Raw genomic sequence first — 19,175 nt, 5'->3', positions numbered from 1 at the left:
AATGTTCATTAATTTCTTTTTCAAAATAGAGCGGTCTTTCTAACTCAAGCTTGGATAAATGATCAGCAAATTGATTTTTCAGTTCCCTTCCTATTTACTATTCCAAAGTCAAATTCTTGCAAAAGAAGAATCCATCTTATAAGTCTAGGTTTAGCATCCTTCTTTTTCATAAAGTACTTACTAGCAAAATGATCTGTATGCACTACGAAATAAGTCTCAATTAAATATCATCTAAATTTATCAAAGGCATATACTATTGCTAATAACTCTTTTTCAGTTGTATAATTAATTTGAGTTTCATTAAAAATTTTACTAACATAGTAAATTACTTTAAAAATTTTATCATATTTTGTCCTAAAACAACTCCAATGGTATAATTACTAGCATCACACATCAGTTCAAAAGATTTTTCTCAATCTGGTGAAACTATAATTGATGCAGTGACTAATTTTTCTTTTAATAACTCAAAAGCTTTATGCACTCTTCATTAAAATTAAAAATTGCATCTTTCTCCAGTAAATGACATAAAGGCTTAGCAATTTTTGAAAAATATTTAATATATCTTATGTAGAATCCAACATGTCTTAAAAAACTTCTAATTTTCCTCACATTTATTGGATAAGGTAAATTAGCGATCACTTTAATTTTAGCAGGATCTACTTCACTTCCACACCATTTTTTGATATTATATGTGATATTATATGTCCTAATACAATTCTTCGTGCTACCACAAATTGACATTTTTCCCAACTAAGGACTAAATTTGTGTCTTCACAGCGTCTTCACAGCCTTTAAGAGTCTTCACAGCCTTTAAGAACTTTTGATAAATATTCTAAACATGAGTCAAATGAAGTTCCAAACAGTGAAAAAGCATCCATAAATACTTCAAAACCTTTTTCAATTAAATCACAAAAAAATTGCTATCATACACCTTTGAATTGTAGCAGGGGCATTACATAAACCAAAGGGCATTCTTCTAAAAGCAAATGTACCATAAGGGTTGGTAAAAGTTATTTTTTCTTGATCCTCAGGAGCTATTTGTATTTGATGATAACCAGTATATCCATTTAGAAAACAAAAGTATTTATGCCCAGCTAGTCTATCCAACATTTGATCTAGAAATTTTCTATAATCAATGCATATTCGCCACCCTGTGACTTATCTAGTTGATATTAATTCATTATGTTCATTCACAGTCACAGTTACTCTTCCTTTCTTAGAAATGCAGTGAATTGGACTAACCCATGCACTATCCAAAATATGGTAGATAATTCCAGCTTCTAACCATTTTAAAATTTCTCTCTTAATAACTTCTTTCATAACATGATTCAATCTCCTTTTAGGATCAGCCCTGGGTTTGCAGTTCTCTTCCATATGAATTCTATGCATACAAATTGAAGGACTGTCCTTTAATATCATCTATTGTCCATCCAAAGACTTTTTTAAATTTTTTAAAAATTTTCATCAATCTTTCTTCTTCTTCCATCGTTAACTTTGAGGAAATTATAATTGGTAAAGTAGAAGAATCACCTAAAAAAACATATTTTAAATGATCAGGAAGTAGCTTCAACTCAAGTTTTGGAGGTTTTTCTATTGATGGACAAAATGATGTATCTTTTATATCGTGTTTAAAATTTTAAAACTCTCTCAAACATAGTTTGAATCTTCTTTAAAAAGATCTTCACATTAATCTAATTTCTCTTCTTGCTCGTATTCCAAATCTTTTACTTCAGATTTTTCTTCATATTTAGTTTTGAATGTGCATCCACTCAGATATCTTATAACATCCATTCTATAGCATTCATCAACTTTCCATTTTCCAGGATATTTCATTGATCTTGAAATGTTAAAAGTAATAATTTAATCATTGATGTGCTTTATTAGTTTCCCTTTCTGCACATCTATCATTGCTCTTCCTGTGGCTAGGAAATATCTCCCTAAAATGATAAGTATCTTTTTTATCTTTATTCATATCCAACACAATGAAATCAATAGGAAAGATAAATTAATTAACTTTCATTAGGACATCTTCTATAACTCCTTTAGGGTACGTTATCGAGCGATCTGCTAACTACAGAGTTACATTAGTTCTCAATCTTTTAAATATTGATAATGACATAAGGTTAATGCTTGCACCTAAATCACATAAAGCTTCCCCATAAAATCTATCTCCTATCGCACATGAAAATGTAAAGCTACCAGAATCCTTAAGCTTTTCAAGAAGCTTCTTCTGAAAAATTGCACTGCACTCCTCATTAAGTGCAACAGTCTCATTATCTTCAAACTTCTTTTTTTATTGAGAATATCCTTCATAAACTTTACATAGCTTGACATTTGTTCTAAGGCTTCAGCAAATGGAATATTAATTGTATGCTTCTTAAAAATTTTTAGAAATTTTGAAAATTGCTTATCCAACTTCTATCAACAAAGTCTCTGAGGAAATGGAGGTGGTGGTTTTTCTAAGTTATCTTTAAGTAGAGAAATAAATCTTTCAGAATCTTTTGGAGCGTCCTCTTTTGATTCTTCAAATTCTTCTCTCTCAACTTCTGTTTCTTTTCAAACTCTACCTTTCAACTCTCTTCCGCTTCTAAGTTGAATGATTTTTATTTGCACTTTATTCTAGTCTTTCAGATTTGTTTCAGTATTACTAGGAAGTGTTCCTTGGGATCTATTACTTAATGAATTTGAGATTTATCGAAGTCGATTCTCAATATTTCTAATTGTAGTTCTTTGACTTTGTAACTGATTTCCCATTTGTAACACCACTTCTTCTATAGACAACTTCTTCTCCTTAAATTGTGGATTACTGTTAAAATATGGGTTTACTTAATTATTCTCCCATTGCTGATCTATAATTATTATTCCCTTGATTGCTCCAGTTTCCCAATGGGTTTACTTGATTATTCTCCCATTGCTGATTATTTCCACTTCTAGTATTATTCCAATTGAAGTTGGGATGGTTCTTCCAGCCTGGGTTATAAAAGCTTGAATATGGGTTATTCTGCTTGTTATTTATGACATTCAAAATTTCTAATGATGCTTGAGAATCTACCATTTGGCCTAATGAATTCTCTTCAATCATAGAGATATGTTGAGAAAAAATCATTCCAAATTGGTCTAACTTCCTTGAAATTGCAGCAAGTTGATTTGCTAACATAGTAAATGAATCAGAATAATGAATATTGGTTACTTTCTTAGGATTTGCCCTCTTAGAAGACCATTAAAAATTATTGGTAGTCATTTCTTCAATTAAAGCATAAGCGTCATGAAATGATTTTGACATCAATGAACCACCAGCAACGACATCGATAATAGATTTAAGAGCTCTAGCTAATCCATTATAAAAAGTTTAAATTATTAACCAATCTGGTATAACATGGTGTGGACACTTTCTCAAGAGTTATTTAAATTGTTCTCATGCTTCATAAATAGATTCTCCTCCAAACTGATTAAAAAATGTAATATCATTTCTAAGCTTTGCGGTTTTTGAAGGTGAAAAATATTTAGCAAGGAATTTTTGTGCTAAATCACCCAAGTTCTGATAGATCCAGGTGCTAACGAATTCAACCACATCTTAGCTTTATCCCTCACTGAGAAAGGAAATAACCTAAGTCTTATGACATTATCTGATACACCATCATTATTAAATGTAGCACACAATAATATATAAATTTGGATATTCAGTTGGTGATCCCACAAACTGATTATTTGATACAGTTTAGATAATAGCAGGTTTAAGCACAAAAGAATTAGCCACTATAATAGGTTTTTGAATACTACAATGATGTTCATCTACAGTAGAGATGAATTTCAGCATTTTGATTATTTTGGTTTGCAATTTCTAAATTTTTTTTAGATTTTTCAAGATTTTTAATTTTTTTGGTTTTTCTTTTTTAGATTTTTTCAAAATTTTTAATTTTTTTGCTTTTTTTGATTTTCTGAACAGTTCTCTCTAATTCAGAATCGCAGGGCACTAGTCATTCAGAATTTAAACTACACATACACTAATATAAAAATAAAAAATAAAATACAACAAAACACGCACAAAATAAAATACTATAATAATATATTCTTAGAATAACTTTTAAAGTTTAAATAAGACTTTCAAAAATAGAAATTTACTTTTAATCAATTTTTGAATTTTTATTTTCCCCGGCGCAACAACGCCAAAAATTTGATCCCTACTGTTTAGATGCAACAATATAACAATGTCTTTGATGATATTTTTCGCTTATATTTCCTTACTTTGCAACAAAACCAAAAAGTTGATCCTAGAGAAAATAAGAATTTAACTTCTTAATATATATATATATATATATAGATATATATTGTGATACTACACAACGTAAGTAAACATATTGTTTTTAAGTAATATAGGACTTTTTTATTAAGCTTCAAATATCGATTCCACGGGAAAATTAGAAATATGCACTATCAAACAACAAAATTCTCTTTTAAAAAGACAATTACTTAAACTATAGATAATTTGATAGTAATTAAAATTTAAATATTTTTGGTATTTTTGATATTTTGCCAAAACAGTAACAACTTCTAAATCTAACTTGAGTTTATGTAAAAAAAAACACTAAATATGAAAATATCTTTCTCCTCATCATGAATCAGTAATAAGTATAAGAGTTCTATTGTAGAACTATGCAAAGAAGTATGCAAACTGTGTTGTGTCAAATATGAACAATAATATTCTTTACCCTTACTAGAGATATTATAAAGAACATTGGGTAATTTAAAGTTTGAATAGTTTTGAAGACCTAAGCAGGGAAGATACTAGCTCTCACTCTAGAATTCCCTCAATTCCCTCCACCTGGAGGCTAACATCTCATATTAGAGCATAAAACAATAAACCGAGTTGGAGGCTTTAGCCTGTCACTCTAAAATCCTCTAACTCTACACCCTTCAAAGATTATTTCCCTATTTATTTGAACTAAATCATATGAATTACATTCTCATTCATACACATGTGATTCTTTCCAATTGTTGACTGAGACAATACTAGCCCGGTTCTTACATGTTCTCACAACAAATTTTAACATCTGGATTTGCCAAATCAAGAAGTAAATGAAGTACATGCATTTAAAACATCACAACTTCTTCTAACTTTAATGATCAATACTCTCCACAACTTCCATCCAACACTTAATTACTTCTCATTTTAAGAAGAAAGATAAAGAAAACAACTCAGAATCCATGGAGAAAATAAAACCACACTTTAGTTTAAAAGTAGAAATCATGTCGATAGGTGCCTCAAAAACCTCTTCAAAATTCACAAAAACCGAATTTACTCATCTAATAAAGATACAACTTATTTTAAAGCCTCCACCAAACTTTTAAAGTTCTTTTGAATCTCTTCTCTTTTACAACACTCTTAACTCTCAAAATAAAATCTCAAAATAAAATTAAAAAAAAAGGATAAAGTAAATTTTTGGTGCCTGAAAATCTCTCCCATTTTAAGCACTTTTCATAACTTCAAGCACACCAACTTTCTTCTTTTATAAATCTCCAAGATGTGCCTTGATAACTCTCCAAAGGGTGTCTAAATTCGATGAATTTTCGTTTCTAGTGGTCATAACCACCCTCTTTAGCTAATAGGTGCCTCAAATGTCCCTTCAAAATTTGGTAAATTGAAGTAAACTGTCACATAACTGCGTATGACACTTAGGCCCGACCTTTTCTGTTTCACCGACGTTTAAGCTCTGAATCTGTCACTTAGTCGCCAAAACTCTTTTACATCATTTTCACATTGTCTGCTCCAAATTTGATCTTTTTTTCACTCCTTTTAGTATTTTTTTACTTTTTTACTTTTACCTGAAAGAAAAATACACAAATAACTTCTATTAAAGTGCAATTTCTAAAAAAAAGTATAAAAATGTGTCTAAAAGTATAAAAATGTGTCTAAAAATATGTCGGCACTATTTTTGGTGTGGGGTTTGCTCGCTCAAGTAATAAATGAATCTAATGGAGTCATAGATATCGATCTCACAGGAAAGTTGGAAAATCCTTTAAGTAAGTTTTTGAAATTATTTATAATTTAAAAATACAAAATTAAATGTAAAGTACAAATTTTGAAAATTAACTAGTAAGGTAAATGCTATATAAAATGCAGTTGAAAAACAAAGCTAACTAACTAAGAATTAACTTTCAAAAGTTAACTTTCAAAAGTAAAATTAAACTAAACAAAGTTTTTATTTTGACGGAAAGTTCAAATTTAAGAAAACATCATTCCCATTTACAATGAGTATATGGATTGTGAAGAAATTGAAATCATTTGAAAAAAATATATAAAAACTGTTTTGTGCCAAACAGGAGCAATCCTATTATTTACCCTCTTCCAAGTGTTATAAAAAACATTGACTAATTCAGAGTTTGGTCCCTAATTCTGTGGTTAGGCTGAGAGGATATTGGGTACCACTTGAGAGCTCTCACTACTCCCTCACCTGAGGGCTAACAATCTCATATCAGTTTCCAATCAAATGGACCAAATTGGAAATTTTAATCTGTCACCTTAAAATATTCAATTGTACATCCAACAAAGTATATTTTCCTATTTATTTGCACTCAATCCCATGGATGACATACTCTTCCATGAAATCAAACATGATTCTCCCTATGTTGTAGAAGTCATATCCCTTTTCAGAACATATGTCTCTCGACAAGTTTTAACATTTCAATTGACCAGATCGAAAAGTAAATGAAGATAACAGTTCAAATCATCACAAATTGTTAACATTTAAAACCATTGAAAACAAAATCAATTCTTCAAAAAACCATATCTCAAAGTAGAGAGAATGATAAAGAAGACTACTTAGAATTCATGAGAAGGATACGGCAAAACATGAATTTCATATATAAAAACGATTTTACAAAATAAAAGAAATAAAAATGCAACTTATCTTACAATCCTTCCTAAGGAAATCCCTAGAAGTCCTCGCCAAGCCTTTCTCTCTTTACAATCCCACTCAATTCTCTCTTGGAAGTGTTATGAAGAAGAAATCTCTCACCTTCTCTCTCCTCTAACAACCCTAGAAGAAAATCTCATCTTCTCCTCTTTCCTCTCACGCCAAATTTCTCTCTCTCTCTCCCTTTCCCGTCTCTCCTTTCAACTCTATGAAGTCCTCTCTTTTATTTTGGGCTGCCTCCTCTGAAACAGAATTCAAAATTTTCTCCAAAAGTTTCCTCTAAAAGTCAACTCTTTTGAATTCAAAAGATATGTCATTTGATCTAAGAGACATATCCCTTCATAAAAGAACCTTCCAAAGTGTCTAGATGCATTGTATTACTCCAATAAATGTGTAGAACAAGTTTCCCTTTAAAAATTTGTCTCAAATCGCCTTAATTTGCAAAAATTTATCTCTGGCGCATCATGCCCCAGTTCTTTATCAAAATTTGTTGTTTTCGCTCCAAATTTCGTCCTTTTTGTCATTTTTTCTCCAAATACATAAAAATGATATATCTGCAACAAAAACATGAAAATAATCTTCTTTAAAGTGCCATATCACCAAAAATAAGCATAAAATATGTACTTAAAATAGTATATTATTTTGGTGTATTATTGACTACGACTTTATATATGCTTAAAAATACAAATATTTAATACTGCTGCTAGAAGATTTAATTCCTCAGCAACGACACCAAAAACTTAATATTGATTATAGATTTGATAAAAATGTATATGTAAAATATTCAATAATGGTAAAGTCACACTTCTCAACGCAAGTATATGTATCGCTCAAGTAATATATGGCTCTAATGGAGTCCTAGATATCGATCCCAAAGGGAGTAGTATTAGAAGCTACGAACTAAGATTTTAGAAAATCAATACTTAATCACAACAATGTAGTTCAAATTGCTTATCTGTCACTAATATACAATTGAAATAAATATATAATTTTGATAACTCTTAAATAACTAATTATAGTAATAAAGTTTCTAATGTGACATTCAATATATAAGAAAACATCATTCTCCTTGTCAAGAAATTATAGTGAATGGATAAAGTGAATCAGTTCAAATTGTATTGTGTCAAATAGGAGCATACATATTATTTACCTTTTGGTCCAGGCATAAAGAACATTAACTAATCCTACGTTTGGTTACTGAATCTACGACTAGGCTGGGAGGATACCGACTCTCACTTCAAAGCTCCCACGTTGCCCTTGCCTGAGGGCTAACATCTACACTTCAACATCCAACCAATAGGACCGAATTGGGGGTTTTAGTTTGTCACTTTAAAATCTCTAATTCTATACCCGATAATTTTATTTCCCTATTTATTTGCACCCAATTTCCAAGGGCTTTGACCTCCCTGAATCTTGAATGTAATCTTCACTTTAGTTCTAAATCTTTAATTTTTCGCATATGGAATTTACTTTAGCACACACTTTCAAAAACAATGAACGAACATAATTTTCTTCTGTTGGATTTATGAGAATCTCTCGGATGAGGTAAATTAGGGCTGCTAATGAGAATTCTCTGGTCTAAATGAGTTTAATCGCTTTTCTAGACTAAGTAAATTCAAGAAAAATAGGTGGTGCAGAATTACGGAACATTGGGATCTTAACCGATGCGCTTAACATAAATTAAAATTCCCTCAAAATACTTGAACAACAAGAAACACAACAAGACACATAAATTGTAAAACCATAACATAAATATCTTGGAACTACTACTACAACAAGGAATTTGATGTCGACTTCGTTGGCAGCACAATAAGGAGCTTAAATCTAGTTGCATATGGGTCTACTTTAGCTTGAACCATTCCTTATAATTAAAAAACAAGCCATAGGATTTGGAGGTATTTCGTCTAGCACAATGCAAATCTTTACCCCATCTTTAGGCTCTTACACAATCATGTTGTGCAGCATAAGCCCTAACTTTCTTTAGCTTATGAGGTTGTCGTTTGGTACGATGTACAACCTCCTATCTTTCTAAGCTATTTGCATGATCAGAATCGTGTAAGTGTAAGCCCTAAATAATAAAATTGGCAGGATGAAACATTAAATAATATAGTTTCCAAAATTGAAACCAAACAGTAGGATAATTTGAGAAGTCATCGAGGTTTGTCTTAGGATCCATGACTTCCCCAACCTTTCGCTCCTTTGATTCCTAAAATAATTATTCCTACTTGAGCTACTCCCACTTGTTTTTCCATGTCCAGCCTTAAAAACCCTAAACTTTGAAGTCTTGAAGACAAGTATCTCTGATCACCATTGAGAGTCTTCTTAGGTGACTTTAGTCATTTAAGATGTAATTAACTTTAGAGACTGACCTTTATAAGGAACTTGGAACCCAGGTAAAATAAACCCTATCTAATTTTTATATTAGATATGAGAACTTATCGTTCAACATATAAAATGTTTACAGACCAAAATAGAGTAAACAATTTCTTAGTTTAAACAATTGAACCTACTACTATTGAACCTTTCAAGATAGTGTGTCACTTAAGGTATTGTGCTTAATTATCTAAACTATCAGATATGTAGGATCTATTTGGTCTCATTCATTTTTTTTAAAATTAAAATATTATTTTCAAATTCATATATATATATATATATGTGTGTGTGTGTGTGTGTGTGTGTGTGTGTGTGTGTGTGTGTGTGTGTGTATTAAACTAAACCAAACCATAATAATTATTTCTTCCAAAATGACAGCCAACAGTGCCATATTAGGTGTCTTTTTGGGCATCGACACTTGCAATATTGTCCCCACATGTATATCACATGTGTTTTGGGCTCAATACTCGCATTATTTTGATGATTGGTGGCTAGCTATGCTAGTTAATAGTGTGTGAATTTACTTAGAGGAGGGAACACCCATCACCACTTATGGCACCATTTGGTTGTTACATGCTTTGCATGTTGTTCACTCAATTCAGGTCATGCCTTAGAGCCTCTGAACCCATTGAGTGTGCTACATGTATGCATCTAAGTTTTGTGATTTGTATATTGCTTGATGATATTCCTCATGTTTGCTCATACCCTCTATGAGTAACCACGATGTTGAACCTTGTGCGATACTTGCAAATGCATTTGTCTACATATTTTGGTAGTGAGCTAGAATTGATACGTGAGTGACTTTGTGTCAGTCACAATGCTTTAACGAGCACTATTTTTTGGGTTGATCTTGGGGAGTAGTGTGCTTTAAAGCATCAAAATTGACATAATTAAGGATCCAAGAATCTAACTTGTGTCACCTCACATGTTACGGTCTGCATTTAATTACTCTATTTCAAAAATAAAAAAAAATTACTTTTCTACTTATGATATCCATCATAATTTGAAAAGCAAATAACATGCTAGACCACATATAAAGCCAACTTTTTTTCAAAATCTATCTAGGGCAATAGTTGTTAGATCCTCTAGATCCTTAAGATGGGGTCGGTGTAGCGACCCCATCAAAGTTATTCATAACCTGAGACTTGGCCATGCACTTAGATGCTTGTTAGTACACTTTAAGGTAGATGGTGTGTTGGACTAGGATTAGGATGCTAGATAGTCCTTATTGATGTCTGAATATTATTTTTTGTTGGTTTGGTTGCCCTAATCAAACGTCACCTCTGTGTTTTTGAGGTGCTTGCATGTTTACAGATTTTGAAATTTGTGGTAGTATATTTGGTCGGTTTTTTGTAGGAAGCCAAGCTAATACATATGCACACACGTACACACACAGGTACAAAAATGGAGGAGCAATATAATGATTTATATATTGTCCCCTTTTTGCAGGTGTCGTTTCGCTCCTCCTGCCATGGCATGGCTTAGACACATTATAGGTCGAGTCATTTTTTACTTTTCTTGATATGCTTTTTAGAGTCCTTACAAGATTCATGCAGTGAAAATAAGATATGGGCATCAGCTCCAAGGCATTTGACACAGAAATCACGTGGCAAGGGATCAGAAGTGGATGTTCGTGTTCTGTAGATTAATTCCACATTTTACATTATTGTATAGAATTATGATCAAACATGTATACGATGAGCCAGCCACCCTTTTCTTTTTTGGGATATGTTACCAACCCAGCGACACCAACCTCTTATTATTTATACTTGCCTTACTTTATTTTCTTGTATTTTGTAAGCTCATATGCTTGGATTGGCTTCATCTTTCTTGGCTTGTGGTTTGTTTGGAAATTCAACATTATAATTTAGGCACTTTAAGGACCTTACTATTATAAAATTTTTGTAAAAGAAATTCCTAATAAAAGATTAAGGATGAATCAGAATTTTGGATTAAAATATTTAGGACTTCTAAAACTTGCATTTTTATTCCTACATGGCCTCTAGGCTAGTTTTAAAATGGTTCACATGCATGACTATATACCCCATCATACTTAATAGGGCCTCCACACTTAGGGATATATAACTGCAACATTCAGCATGTCTCGAGGAGAAGATCATGTACTTTTTCAACTCGATTGACTCAATATAATTTTTATACTTAAGAGTGTTTTTAGCATGCATGGGGTGTCAGAGGCTTCCCCGACCTAGACGAGGTATAATTTCTTTGTTAAGAGTGTTTACAGCATTGTAGCTGGTCATATATTTTCCCTTCTTTCCAGTGGCCTCCTCGCCATATCGACAGGTTATTTCATAGGTTTCGATCGTTGATAAGCCGCTACCCATTTAAGATGTGAGAGACTCACTCTCTGCCCTGTAACTTAGCGAGATCTTTGAAAGCATGAGGACATTCGTGTAAAATAACTATTCTTTTGGTGACCTATTTATCAGTTCTGATAATGTAAGAAAACTCCTTTTATCGAGAGTATTCTTGGGTATCCTCTAATATGTAATCAACCAAAGAGAAACATTCTTTTAAGGAGTGCTTTTGACTAAAAAAATGTTCTTTTTGGTTCTCTGGTTATGAGTAGCTTATGTATGGATTTTCTTTGTGAATTGTTTCGAGGTATTTCAATATGATCTTGTTCGAACATATACTCTTGACTTATCACACGAGGATTACCTTATACATAAGCTCTCCATATTTCTTTTTAAAACTTGTTTTCATATTTTTTTTGTTGAATATCTTGTTTTTCGAATCCTCTCCTCTTTGAATCATTTGCATGATCTGAGAGGTGAATTTATTCGAATAAGGAAATAATGCGACGACATATATATAGATAAGCTGATGACTCTGAGTTCCTTTAAAAATAACAAAAAAAATTGAACAAATTTCTTTTAAGATTTATTAAATCAAATAATATGATACGTTAGATGTCACATTGTTTTTCAATATACTACATCTAATTTTTCTTCTTTAGGTTCCATAAATAATTGTTTCACTTTTGAGATTTCCCATTTGATATTCTAATAATCAATTGTGGAAACTAACTTAGAAATTCCTTGAAGATAGAACCACAACCTTGATTAAGAGTTTTCTTAAGAAAATTTATTTGTTAAGATCCAATTACCTACAGAGGCATGCCCTTAGAGAAAGTTAACAACCCTAAATAATATAAATTATGTTTGATCTTTGAATTAAATTGAAGAAATATCTATTGGTTATAACGCAGACTATGCAAATTTCTAAAATTTCTTCATTTAAATAATTTAACCCATTATAAAGTGATATTTATATCTTTCGTGATTTTTGTTACTTTTGATGTTGTGTTCTATTATTTAAATGATTAAATATTCAAGATTTTTTTTGTTCTTTATTTTCCAAAATAACAAAAATAAAACCAACCAAAGTTGAGCTATTTGATCCCAAAACTTAGAAGAATCAATCCATTATGCTTTATTGGTAGAAAACCAAAAGAAATTCACTAATCTTTCAATTCAAAAGAGTAAAACCCCTCCACTTCATCATATAGGCCAATCATTAAACCTACTCCTACTGACTCAACTCATCTGCCTAAAGATTCTACCGATGAAAGTTTTAAAAATAATAAGTAACTTGTTTTAAAATTCATAAAAAGGTTCATATGAAAAATTAGTGTCAAGTTCAAACCTTTATTCTAGAAGAGAATGAAAATCCTATAGATGAAGATATGAAGGAAGTGTATGACGACACACCTCTTTCTAATGATGATGTAGAGTTTAATAACAACCCTCCATTTCATGTAATGAGATGTTTAATTATTACTAAAAATTAAACAGATGATTGGAGAAGAAAGAACATTTTTAAAATGTATGTTATTCACAATGAAAGAAGTTGTAGGTTGATTATAGATGGAGGAAGTACCTAGAGTCAATCTCATAATTGAACCACACACCGAACTTTTTTATGTAAGCAGGGTCAACCATACATCTCTACCTATTCAAGTAGCTGGCTTGTTTTTATAAGATTAATAGTTATGAAGACCAAATATGATATGATGTCTTCCCATGGACATTGCAATCATATTGTTAGGTATACCTTAGTTGTATGACTTAAATGTGACCCACTATGGTAAGAAAATGCTTATATCTTCAAACATAATAATAAGCCCATTAAACTCATTCATGTTAAAATTATGGGGAAGAACCATAACATATCTTAAAACCAACTCTAATTAACAACCCAACCCCACTTTAAGGAAATGTGCCAAGCTTCAATTAATAGTCCTAAGAATCATTATTAGTAAAAATAACTTTGTCATTTCTTATCTCAATTCTAACAACCCTTGTTTGTTTACTTGATTAACTTCAAAAATAAAGACTACTGGATTTGGAAACATAAAGAAGTAATTTTTTAATTTGACCACTGTAATCTTGCTGCATGTGAGATATATAACATTTGATTCTAATGTGATACATATACTTGTTGCAGTATCATCCCTGGATGAATTGCCATATAGGTTATCCCCACTTAGGTCCATCCAACATGCTTTTAATTTTTTTTCTAGTTTCAAAACTTCACAACCTTCCTCATTATAAGATGAATCCCATTAAGCATGTTGAGCTAAGGAGAAGGATTGAGGATTTACTTAAGAAAGGGTTTGCTCAAGAAAACCTTAGTCCTTGTGCAGTCCTTGCATTGTTAGCCCTTAATAAAGATGACACATGAAGAATGTGTGTTGATAGTTGAACTATTAATAAAATCATTATTATGTATAAATTTATTTTTCATTGACAAGATGGCATGTTAGACTTAATCTCAGGGGAAAATATTTTCTCTAAAACTGTTTAGAGGAGTGGTTACCATCAAATTAGGATTTGATCAGGCAATGAATTAAAAACTACATTTAAGACTCGGGATGAACTCAATGAATAGTTGGCCATGACTTTTGGGCAATCAGATGCTCTAAGCACTTTCTTGCGACTAGTAAATATTATATTCAAACCATGTATTGGAAACTTTTTTGTTGTATTTTTTGATGATGTCTTGATTTTTTAGCTCAATTGAGATAGATCATTTAAAGCACCTAAGAAAAGTCTTTGAAACCCTTAAATAAGAATAATTATACTTTAATTTAAATAAGTCTTCCTTCTTACAATTCAAGGTGATTTTTCCAAGATTCATTATTTTTAATTCTAGAATCAAACTCCCTTCCAAAGTTCAAGAAATCTTATATTGTCCCCCACCTAAGAGTTTCATGAAAGTATGAAGTTTTCATGGTATAACTACTTTTTATAAAAGATTCATTAATGATTTTAATAGTGTTATTGCCCTAATCATTGATATTTTTAAATTATAGAAACTTTTTAGAACTACTTTAACATAAAAGACCTTAGATTACATTAAGATTTTGATGATATGTACCCCTACCTTAGGCTACCTGACTTTTCTAAAGCATTCTAAGTAACTTGTGATGCTGTTAAAATTGGAATTGGTGGAATCTTAATTCAATAAAATGATCAAGCTGCTTTTTTATTGAGAAATTGAATGAGGCAAAATAATGATACTCCACTTATAACAAAGAAATTTAATATTTAAATTTCAATTTTAGTTTCTAAAGAAAATAAACTTTTGAATTTGGAGGATTGTACTGATCATAAAAAAATAATAAATTAGGAAGGTGGTTAGTATCTTGCTCCATTAATGACTTCCTATCATTCCCTTCAAAATTTCCTCATCATTTTTAAAAATTTTTATTATTGTAATTCTTATAAATATAGCTGATATGAAATGATTTTTTTTAAAGTTGTTGATAAAAATTGGAGTGAAAATTTTCTATCATTAGTTAGTGCTTGGTTATTTCAAGCGTACGCCACTTCTTTGGTGAGATTATACAGTTTTCTTTAAATTATTTTCTAATTTCATTTGTAATTATCTTAACTCATCCCTAAAGCCCTATTAAAATCCTCTCAACACTCTTAAAACTCTAATATGCCATCCTCTACTCAACCCAACCACAAAAGCACATTAAAGATCCACTTAGAAGCTTGGCTAAGCTAGATATGACTAGATCTTAATTTTGTAATCACCCATGAACACCCACATAAACTCTTCCAAAATTTATCATCTACTCCAGATCATAACTTCACATTCTAAGGCAACTGTCCATATGAATATCCAACAATTTACTTAACTTTAAACCACTTCCTTAAGAGATCTTCAAAAATAGCCCAAATTAGCATAATTTGAACCAGTCTAAACATTCCAATTACTATGCTCCTTTAAAATTCCATCAAAGACTCCAAATCTTATATTTAGATGCTAAAGTAAAGAATAGATAAATTTACTATCTTTAAATCTCCCACCACTTTTAATAGTTGTTGGAGAATTATAAGAATTTTTTATTTGAATAGAACATTATGTTGGATTTCTCCCCACAATGGTTCGAGATATCATATTCACCACTTTTATCCACCATCACAAGCAGTAGGAAGATTAGAGAAGACCAAACCATGTTACTGTTTGTCAACTTCTGTGATTATTTAAGATATATTAAATCCCAATTTAGTAAATTTGAATTTTATAAATGCTGAAATTGTTAAATCCTAAATACTGTGGCAATGGATTTAGCAAATTATTTAAAAATATTTGACAACTTCTAATTGATTTAAAAGTTAGTTAGATTTGTTAGAATACAAAAATATAATTAAACTTTTCTTTCATTACTATGATAAAAATTTATTATCATTATCATTTAATTAAAGTACTAAGAATTTAATTATTTGATGTTTACAAATTAATTATTGATTAGCTATTTACTTAGGATGAAACATTTTCTTATTAATTAGATTAATAACTTTGTTAAGAAAAATTTTTTTAGTTATTTATGCATTAGGTTAGATTATTGATAATATTAATGTAATTTAATTTCTAGATGTAAATATGTTAGTTATAATATAAATTTAGTATTGCATATTAATAATATAATTAGTATTTCGAATTAAAAAAATTAATTTTTATTGTTAATTTTGATAATTAATAAGAATTAGTTAAACTAATTGTTCAATAATAAGATTTTATTAAACTAATTATTTTTTAAAAATAGTTATCATAAATTAATAATTTATTATTTATTTATTCTTATAATAAATAATTATTTAAATTTTTATTTAATCAATTAAAATCTGATATATAATTTAAATTTTATTAATTAATTATGTAATTATTAATTTAATAATATAATAATTAAATTTAAATAAAATACTCAAAACCTATATTCCTCTTTCCCTCTCCTTCCCGAAGCCCACGCCTCCTTAATCTACCCTTTCGATCGTGATCGCCAAGAAGGCCGCTGAAACTCCCACTTTCTGTTCCTTCCCCTCCTCTCCGACCCGAAACGACGACGGAATCGTGGCCTACAAAGACCATCGAAACTCCCATCTCTGTCTTCCTTACGCTCCGCTCCTACCCAAAACCATTGAGGAATCCTTCGCGCAACCATTGAGTAAGTTTCACGAAATCATTGAGTAAGTTTCACGAAACCATTGAGTAAGTTACTTCCTCTTCGCGACTTCCTCTCTTCCCCTCTTCGTGCGTTCCCAGTCGATCGCCACTAAATTTCTCACAATAACGGTTTCCTTTTTGAATTTTCAGGAGTAAGAATATACCACGTCGGTGGAAAATCCTCACATTACCCAAAATTTTCGAATAGACTTGTATTTCATGTCTGCATTTGAGAAAAATGGTGATGAATCATATTCTTCTCGCTTCTCCTCTACAATCATTACAGACCCACAGGTACTCTCTTTACAACTCATCATTTTCTTTGATGGGTTTGGATCAAAACCACAGCCCGAAATCCTCTCTTTTGCATCGAATATGAACTTTCCTTATTTTGTTCTTCCAGGAATGTGTAGGCGAGAAGGAGCAAACATTGCCTTCTCAGGTATGCCCTCATCGGTTGACTTAATTTTGTTTATATCTTAGTTCTTTTACGTTTTTGTTTTGGGGTACGAGCAGGTGGCGTCTTTCCTGTGGGGGGAAGTGGTAGGGACGGCTCAGGTGTTCGAGAGATGGGTGGCTCTAGTGCGGAAGCGGAGTGGTAGATGCAAGCCATCGGGTTTTCCCCATCGATTGGCAAAGACCGAATCAATATCTGGAGGGTCCTTGATGGAACAGAAGCAGAGGTATTGTAGTCTTGGTTTGGTTCATGGATCTGTTGGGAATTTTTTCTCGTTTTTCTTAAGATTCTTGATGAAATATGGTTGTGTTTAGCACCTGTTTGACTATGTGAACTCGCCCTCAGGTTTAGGGTCTGAAATTAATATTCTCAGGCATGGTGGATGCTGTAGAATTTGGCTTGCTTTTATGGATTTAAATTGAAACATGGAATCAGATACATTATTGATATTTTTTTATCTTCGAACTAATGTGGCTATTATTCCTTAGGCAGATTGGTTTACAAATGCATATGTTAATATGGTGCATCCGCACCTTTCTATTGCAATGTTGGGAACTAGGTACTCTAGGAACTACCTTTTTATCTCAGGGTTGTAGAAGTTTGGGTTCACTATTGTGCAACATCTCACTGGAAAAGAGTAATGGATTAAGTATGTGTTTTAATAAATTGGATGTCATGAATGGGAATTTTCACTCTTGAATATATCACCTGTTTTCCTGCTAAAGGGGCCTATTTGGTTGTAAGTAAGTGAGAGGAAGTGAAATTTTTTCACTTCTGCAAGTGGAAGTTGGGATAATCTATTTCTTACAAAAGTTTTTGGTTGATTATGTGGACAGTGATAGTTTCTATCAGCTATTACTATTACTTGATTGTGCAAGAAGTGAATTAATCCATTAATTCAGTTAGGTTTACCTGGCTTTTCTCTCTCTCTTTTCCCCCTCACACCCGCACATTATGTGTGTGCACTTGTAATTTTATGCTTTTGGAGGAGGACAAGGTTATCAAATCTAATCACTTTTGAACAATGTTAGAGCTTGTAATATGGAACTCAATTAACTAAAAGTTTTATGTAGCACTTTTTCGGTAATAGTGATTTCCCTTTCTTTCCTATCAACCAAACAACCTACGTGATACGAATAAAGTTTAAATTGTAAGAATTAAGCTATGTTAGGATGATAACAATGGACAAAAGCATGGAGATGGAGGATTTATCGTCTCAAATACGCAAACTTAGTGACATATAGGATTTATGTAGTTCCAACTTTTTAGCAATTGAAGCCCACACCTATTATATTAGACGATCAACACTTAAAGCCAACACCTACTATTATATTAGAATGTCAAAATTGAGAATCAACGCATCTTGATGTTGTGGTATATTTAATTAAAATGATCGACGACGAAGTGAAAAAATAGTACGATAAAATTCACACCAAAAGAACACACAAATTTACGCGGTTCGACAAATTGCCTGCATCCACGAAGTTTTAGAAGATTTTACTAATTGAGGAAATTACATCAGTCTATCTCTTCGACAATTACAAGAGAAACTTTTCTCTTTCTCACTTCTTCACTATTCTCTCTCTACACCGAGATACACCGAAGATGAAGAAGAAATATGTACTAGAGAAAGAACTTATTTCTCTTCTGCCAAAAACCACCAAGAAGAAATCAAGAACAACCTTCTTCCACTATTTTCTTCTTCCTTTAGCCAAGCATGCAAAATAACTAAGAGAAAGCACCTTATGAAAAATACCTGTTCCTACCTTCTGCTTCCCGTAAGCCTCAAGAAGAATCCAAGCGAATCTCCTTTCGTGTTTTGCGAACTGAAGGAGGCGCGGGTTGTTTTGCGAATTGAAGGCTTTTCTGTTTCGAGAGAGAGAGACGGGAGATGGGGAGCTTTCTATTCATGAAATTCTTCTAAGGGAATGAAGCGGATCGAGCGGTTC

The 19,175-nt window shown here is 31.5% G+C and overlaps 1 protein-coding gene across 3 annotated transcripts in view; it reads left to right on the top strand.

Moving 5' to 3' along the window:
- Positions 1-16,587: 16,587 nt before the first annotated feature.
- LOC110033492 (dual specificity protein phosphatase PHS1) overlaps positions 16,588-19,175 on the top strand; it is a 25,518-nt gene continuing 22,930 nt past the window's right edge. Inside the window, exons 1-4 of one of the 3 annotated variants that reach the window (XM_020737486.1) lie at positions 16,588-16,770; positions 16,920-17,063; positions 17,173-17,211; positions 17,286-17,452. In XM_020737486.1, coding sequence (XP_020593145.1) covers positions 16,989-17,063; positions 17,173-17,211; positions 17,286-17,452 — 281 coding nt within the window. In that variant the 5' untranslated portion in view covers positions 16,588-16,770; positions 16,920-16,988. Of the gene's footprint in view, positions 16,815-16,919; positions 17,064-17,172; positions 17,212-17,285; positions 17,453-19,175 lie in introns of all 3 variants that reach the window. The other 2 variants (XM_020737488.1, XM_020737487.1) reach the window with 2 other exon arrangements.

Source organism: Phalaenopsis equestris, unplaced genomic scaffold, assembly GCF_001263595.1.
Source record: "Phalaenopsis equestris unplaced genomic scaffold, ASM126359v1 Scaffold001196, whole genome shotgun sequence".
Lineage (NCBI taxonomy): Eukaryota > Viridiplantae > Streptophyta > Magnoliopsida > Asparagales > Orchidaceae > Phalaenopsis > Phalaenopsis equestris.
The sequence above is the reverse complement of the archived record's forward strand: the minus strand, read 5'-3'. Positions and strand labels throughout refer to the sequence as shown.